At 31.6% G+C, this 6900-nt stretch overlaps 1 protein-coding gene across 1 annotated transcript; it reads right to left on the bottom strand.

The window, feature by feature from the left end:
- Positions 1–1198: 1198 nt before the first annotated feature.
- LOC105804658 (protein WVD2-like 2) lies at positions 1199–4816 on the bottom strand. Its single transcript, XM_012637350.2, has 7 exons — positions 4650–4816; positions 2923–3133; positions 2624–2697; positions 2336–2429; positions 2154–2225; positions 1931–2041; positions 1199–1748 (listed from the first exon to the last, which is right to left on the bottom strand). Exons 2-7 carry the CDS (start codon positions 3127–3129, stop codon positions 1452–1454), a joined length of 855 nt encoding a protein of 284 aa, XP_012492804.1. The 5' UTR covers positions 3130–3133; positions 4650–4816; the 3' UTR covers positions 1199–1451.
- Between the last annotated feature and the right edge of the window lie 2084 nt (positions 4817–6900).

The raw sequence follows: 6900 nt of genomic DNA, 5'->3' as shown, positions 1-6900 counted from the left end.
GTTTCAAAAATCTTCTTGTTTTCAAAAACTCCGGTGTTTCAAAAATTTTAGGGTTTTCAAAAAAAAATTCGCGTGTTTCAAAATTGTCGTGTTTTTAAGAATTTTCGTGTCTCTAAAATTCTCCTGTTTTAAAAATTTTTCGTGTTTAAAAATAAAAAATAAAAAATGTTTTAAAAAATGTTCGTGTTTTAAAAAAAATTCGTAATTTGATCGGATCGCGATTAACTATTAAATTGAACTCGTATTTTTGAAAATGAAGACAACGCGCGTTTAACAAGATACCAATTCTGGGCGTCGCGAGGGTGCTAATACCTTCCTTGCGCGTAACTGACTCCCGAACCCTAATTTTTCTCTAGATTTTGACGTGGACCTAAAATCGACTTTGTTTTAGAAAATTTGAAAAATAATTTTTCTTTAAAAAAAGAAGAATTAGTTAGGTGTCCGATCACACCTAGAAAAAAAGATCGGTGGCAACTCATTTTTAAATAAATTGAAACTCTGCTTTCAAAATTTCAATAATCACTTCAATTAGCGCTCGTGCCCAAAATTTTTAGGTCGCTACACCATAATAATCCATAATACCTTCGGTATCCTCCCATTGTATATAAAAAATATTATTAAAATTTTATGTTATTTATAATATATATAACGGAAAAGAAAAGAATGAATACCATAGAAATGTCTATATTTCAATGAATATAATTACTCATAAACTTTTTTAAAAGAAAATTTCAAAGAAACGCATAGGTCTCTATTGCTATTTTATATACAGACACAATGATCGCGAATGAATATTTCTTTCTTTTTGAGTATCTCTCTACCACGTTGTTCTAGCATGAAATAGAAGAAAATAAATTATTGTTGAAATAGTTTCCGCCTGTATAAATTTATAATTTTTTACTATTTTTGAATCCACCCAATAATTTGTACAACAAGCTGCCCTATCATCTCATCCCTTAGATTACGTTGTTTCCGCAACTTCCAGCAAATGCCCATTAAGGCATGTCCATGTGTCAACCTTACCAGTGACAGAGCAAAATTTGAGAGAATTGCAGATACAAGATTAATGCTGAGGAAGCTCAAATGTTGTCTACAACCATGGGAAACATCGCAATGAACGCGGGTTCAATGCAACATTAGAAGGGATCCCACAACTTACGAAGATTGCAGTCCATCAATATCATAGATTTGGTCCAAATTAGAATCAATCTCTCTTTCATATATCACAAGATTATATATGTAACCATATAACTTACAGAACATATACATTTCACGTTACCACAAACCACTTTCAAATATAGTAAAAAACAAATTAAATTACAAAAAGAGAAAGGAACACAAGTCATTTCTGCTGACAAGAAAACACGCTAATTCCTTTCAGGACATTCATATTGAACTAGGGAAATTCAAGCCCATTTTCCCTGTTTATGAGTTAGTGAATGACCACATGTTCATGATTGAACCGAGATGTTAGCGTTACTCTGCTGCTCCGTGAGTTTAGCCGGCGAGGATTTCGTCGCATCTTTTACCTGCTTTGCTCTATCTTTCAACTTGCCACCTCTCTCCCCACTCACCTGTCCCTTGTTTTTCTCCTCGTTTACAGTAGTGGACCGTTCCCTAAGGTTACCAAAGCTGTGGCGGTGAGCCCGGCAGCAACTTTTTGCCTTTTCATCCTCGGTTGAGTGGACTACGTCACTACAACTCTTTCTCCGGGTAAGATTTGGTGACTTTGGCCGAGTCAATGGCAGCTGAAATGAAATAAAAGCAACAACGAAATTGTTTCATCCCACATATCATGCAAGTAAAACCCAAATTATTGATATCCTGAATGAATATGAAGGTCCATTCCATTCTATGCTTTTCATTTTTGTCCAGTCTAACTACTTCAAAGACTCGTAGTGAAACAAGGAGAAAAGTTTCAACAGAATACCTTCTTCAGTTCAACCTTTGGTGGAGGTCCTTCATAGTAGAAACTAGGTACCGGGTTTGCTTTGACAAACAGGCCCTTTCGAAGTTGCTTAATGGCCGCCTCTTGCTCTTCCTGCAACAAAGCAAGGAGGGTGGATTTTGTTAAGTATCAAAATGCATAGGTCCAAGCAGACTGACTCTAGTATAACTATAAATAGGAGATATTTCAAACAACATGTATGTACCCTGAGCCTGGCCTCATACTGGCTTCTCTTGGCCTCCAGAGCTTGGTGTTTTTCCTCTAACTTTTGGTGAAACTGGATTGAAAGAAGTTATAAATATTAGGATTAGGATTAACTTGGAATGAAATGGGGAGAAAAAGCATCATATAGAAATCAAATATCAACTGTTTGAACAAAGAATGTACCTCCCTCCGTTTCTCAGCTCGTTCAGCACTTCTAAAAGTTGGAGCAGTCCCAATAGTTACCCTCGATCTAGCAGTTCGTACAGATGCAGCAGTACTAGACACAGCTAAGGAAAATTCAACTAAAACAATAAATATCAATTCCACTACAACTTACCTTCCTGCTAAAGAGTGAAAAAAATAAAATAAAGGAGAGTTTCCATGGGAAAGTCCCTCAACAATTTATTAAAATGATAACTGCAAATAACAAGATCATAGCATCATGTCTTCTTAACACCAAATATAGGATACGAGGAAGCGACAGACCAATTATCTTCTTCATCAGTATGCTTTCTTGATATCAAAGGAGTCTTTGGAGAGTTTGTCTGAAAGAAAAGGAAAAACTGACAAGTTCAGTACCATGCGCATAGCAAAAAAATATCACTTATTTTATGTCCCTACTTGAAGTGAATCTCATTCTCCTACCGGTCAAGCCTCTTACATAGAACAGTACTTAACCGAGTTGTCTTAACCCAACCATGATCAGGTTCAAGTCATCCAAAAGTCCATATTGGGTCAGAAAATTCTTCTTACTTGAGAATTGTAGTTACCTCAGAATCCTTGGTGGGGAAAGGTGGAGAGTCACCATTTGCGATGCCATTTGCAGCAGTTTTGGAGAAAGTGAGGTGTGCTTGAGTATTTCCAGCACCAGGGGATTTCAATGCTGGGGGACTTAACTTCTTATTCACCGCACTATTTGATTTCACTACGCCGTTTGGCTTATTGTCCACTTGAACACCTCTGAGTTCCCTCCCCATTACACTGCATTAGACATAAATTGATCATCAAAATGCTATGAAAATGGATTTTTTTTAGCTCGGAGAATGCGAACTACACTTTCTTTTACTTAAACATATAAAGAAAATGCAGGAAAAAAGGAACAAAAAGGTAAACAGGTAATTGGTTTCTATTTTGTGTCAATATGCATTAGATAACAACTGCAACATGCAATTCCGGGTAGCCAAAATAAGAACTGGACCAAGAATGATAAGTAATACATGAGTATATAAGAGACTCAAAACAAGTTTCGTTGTGCATATATAACCGGCGGAAAAGCTCGCATATCAAATGAAACCTACTTTCATGTAGATCGGCGCATGATCTGCAGTATGAATACAAAGTAGATATTCTTTTCTAATAAAAGGAATCCCTTTTATATTTCCAAATTTTGCAATACTTTCACTTTGCTTAAACCTTGGGATACAAAAAAGGTTCCCAAAGAAGAACCTAGAAGAGGATTTATGGAATGATTTGGAAGTCACATGGCACAAGAAATGAAACCTTCAAATACAAAATATAAGGAATTTAAGTCACTATTTTGGTATGCAAAGATGTCTCCTACACATATGGTTGTAAACAAGTAAAGCACAAAAAGGAAAAGATATCCAAGAAAAAGAAACAAAACCTCTTCTTTTGAATGAATTGAGAATTGAAAATCTATGAAGCCAAAAACAGGAAAGGGGGGGGGGGAGTATCATCTTTCAGGTTAGCTTACAAATAAAAGTAAATTACAAGGCAACAGAAAAGTCATGTTCATCTAGAAACAGGACAAACAGAGAAGTAAAATTTAGCAACCTCAAATCAAACAACCCTTTTTAAGAATAATTAAATGAATCATGCAATAGCTAAAACAAACATAAGGGAATTCAAAAAGTCAATAACCAAGAAAAGTAAAGCTTTTTTTGCAATACTTCTCATTTCTTGGAGAAAATTTCACAAAAAAGAAGAAGAAGAAGAAGAAGAAAAAGACTTTGCATTTAACTTAAGATAGCTAAAAGAATTCCACAAATCCACCACTTTAGACAAAACTGAGAAAACTTATAATCATAAAACCATAGATGGACAAAGAGAAAAGGAGAAAAATTTACCAGAACTCTTCATTTCTTTGAAAACTTTCACATAAAACAAACATAATAAATAAATAAAAAGAGAAAAAGATTTTACATTTAACATAAGAGAGCTACAAGAATTCCACAAATCCAACACTTTTTGATCAAACTGAGAAAACCCAGAATAAAAAAACCATTGAAACTTACAAAACTCTTCATTTCTTTGAAAACTTTCACATAAAACAAACAGACCTGATGAATACCAATTAAACAAGAAAAAAAAAACCCCAGAAAACCTGATGAGAAAGAAGAAACATACCTTGAAAAAGACAGCAACAAGGAAACTCAGTTAAACAGATCAAAACACATTGCTTATGTTAAAACCAACAAAAAAAAATGAACAGCAAAAAACCCAAAAAAAAAAAGGATAAGAACTTTGATTCACTTACAGGTTTTTTTTTTTTTCTAGCTTGATCTGACAAAATCTTGAAACCCTTTTCTTCCCTTCCTTCTGCTTCAGTTTCTCTCTCTTTTCTATTTTAGTGTGTTTTCCTCTGATTTAGCTCTCTCCCTAGGCTTTTGAAAGCTGAGTTTTTTTCTTTCTTTATAATGTGGAGTTGTTGGTTATTTATAGGGGACAGTTTTTTCAGTTTTTATCTTTGATGTGTTAAACGCCATCTTTTTGGTCATTCACGGCGTTAGTCTATTTTTATTGATGAGTTGGCATCAAACTTGGATTCTATAATTAAATTGCAGAATTAGCCATGCTTTTAATGGGAATTAAAAATATTTGTAAATTAAGAGCTTATTTAAATGTCTCCCCCACCATTTTGTTGTAACAACTTAATTTGTTAAAATAAATAGTGCCACAACAACATCAATTCCATTTAATTAAATAACTTAATGTGCTTAGCGCTTCATTCAACTTTTACCTAACATCTTATAAATGAAAAGAAGCATATTTTTCTTTTCTAAAAGAAAAAAAAAGTGTTAAGAAGGAATACTTACTTTATTTATTATAATCATGCTTACCCACTAAACTTCATTCAAATCACATTATAACAATCAATCCAGCACCACTTGATTAAAAAATTACGAAAATATTTTTTATATTATATTATTCAAAGTACTTTAATATTTTATTTTTTAATAATAAATATATATATATATGCTTATCGTGAGATTTGAACCAATACCAATGTGTAAAATCTTAGACTTATCACTCAACTAAAGCTTTATTTTGAATGTTTTATACATTTTAATTTTATTATGCATACTTTATTATCCCCATTAATTGTATATCCATACTATTATTTATTAATTGTATGACACCAACTCGATTATGAAATTACTAAAATACTCTTACTTTAAAGGGTAATTAATATTACTATAAACATATTTTTGTTATTTCATATTTTTATACAATGTTTCAAATAAAACAACTGAAAATGATTATTTAAAATCTCTTACCACTCTATCCCATAATCATTTGTTGAAATAGTTTTATAAATATATATATTCGTAAAACATGTTTAATCTAATTTTTATTTTCATATTTTACAAAATATGTGATTTCCATTACATAAACAATATAATAGAATTTATAATGTTTTATAAAAATTATGTAAAATGATGATTAAAACTCTTAAATTATAGAAGTTCAAAATTTGTATTTTTTAATATTATAGTGATAAGAAAAACTAATTTCGTAACTAATAACCGAAAATAAATGAGAAAAAACATTTTATTAAATAAATTTTGAATAATTTTTACTGCTTAAGGTTAATTTTAAATAAAATTTCGGAAATGTGAAGATAATTTTAACGGCGTGAAGTAACGGGTAGAATATTTTATGACAATAAAATAGAACCGACGTGGGATTAACTTTGGGTTGAAGGAAAATGTCCAAAATGTTGAGTTCAAATCTTAAAAAAAGCTTTTAACTTTTCTTCTTTTCAAATTTCTTTCTTCAGCTTGCAATATATATTTGTCAGACCTAAAATAGGACAAATTCTTTAAATTACCCTCCATTTTACCATTATTTTCTTTTTCTTTTGGTTTTGAAATTTTAAATTTGAGTATTATGAGATAAGGAGAGTTTTGTGTCTACTGGATAATGAATTTAATTAAAATTAAAAAAAAAACATGTTAAAATCATCTGACAAATAATTTGGACACTCCTTGAAGTTAGTTTCTATAAGAATAATATCATATTAAATAGAGTAGTTGACATCTTTGTTCCTCTATGGTATAAAGCATTGTAGAATGTTCTTGGAACATTTGGTGGCAACACCGAAAAGGAATTTTGGTTTGAAGATGTCAAGAAATAGGGACCATTTTAATGAGCAAATAAAATAAAATCCTTTTGTTATTAAAGTTTGTTGGGGTGGTACCAATCATACGTATAATACAACCATATGTTGATGGTAAAGGTTTTGAATTACGGGAGGATGGGAGTTGTAAAGGTGAAATTTTGAAGTCTTCTTTTAGGGAAATTTAAAGTGTCTATAAAATTTGTATACCCAATTTGACTTAATTAAAATTAAAATATATTATCCAAGAATTACATGATGTCTGCACGGAATATTTGTCATTCTACCTAATATTTATTTATTTATTAATAATATTGTTATATTAGCTCCAAAACCAGCCACTTAAAAGGCTCAGTTCTTATAAATGCCTAGATAGGCAGCATGTAAT

Source organism: Gossypium raimondii, chromosome 11, assembly GCF_025698545.1.
Source record: "Gossypium raimondii isolate GPD5lz chromosome 11, ASM2569854v1, whole genome shotgun sequence".
Taxonomy (NCBI): domain Eukaryota; kingdom Viridiplantae; phylum Streptophyta; class Magnoliopsida; order Malvales; family Malvaceae; genus Gossypium; species Gossypium raimondii.
The sequence above is the reverse complement of the archived record's forward strand: the minus strand, read 5'-3'. Positions and strand labels throughout refer to the sequence as shown.

Excerpts from the sequence above, each read along its gene's own strand:
- LOC105804658 (XM_012637350.2), bottom strand. The coding sequence starts at position 3,129 with ATGGGGAGGGAACTCAGAGGTGTTCAAGTGGACAATAAGCCAAACGGC. Across the intron at positions 2,698-2,922 it reads TCCCCACCAAGGATTCTGAG|ACAAACTCTCCAAAGACTCC; the intron begins GTAACTACAATT and ends CTTTTCTTTCAG. Across the intron at positions 2,430-2,623 it reads AATTGGTCTGTCGCTTCCTC|TACTGCTGCATCTGTACGAA; the intron begins GTATCCTATATT and ends AGCTGTGTCTAG.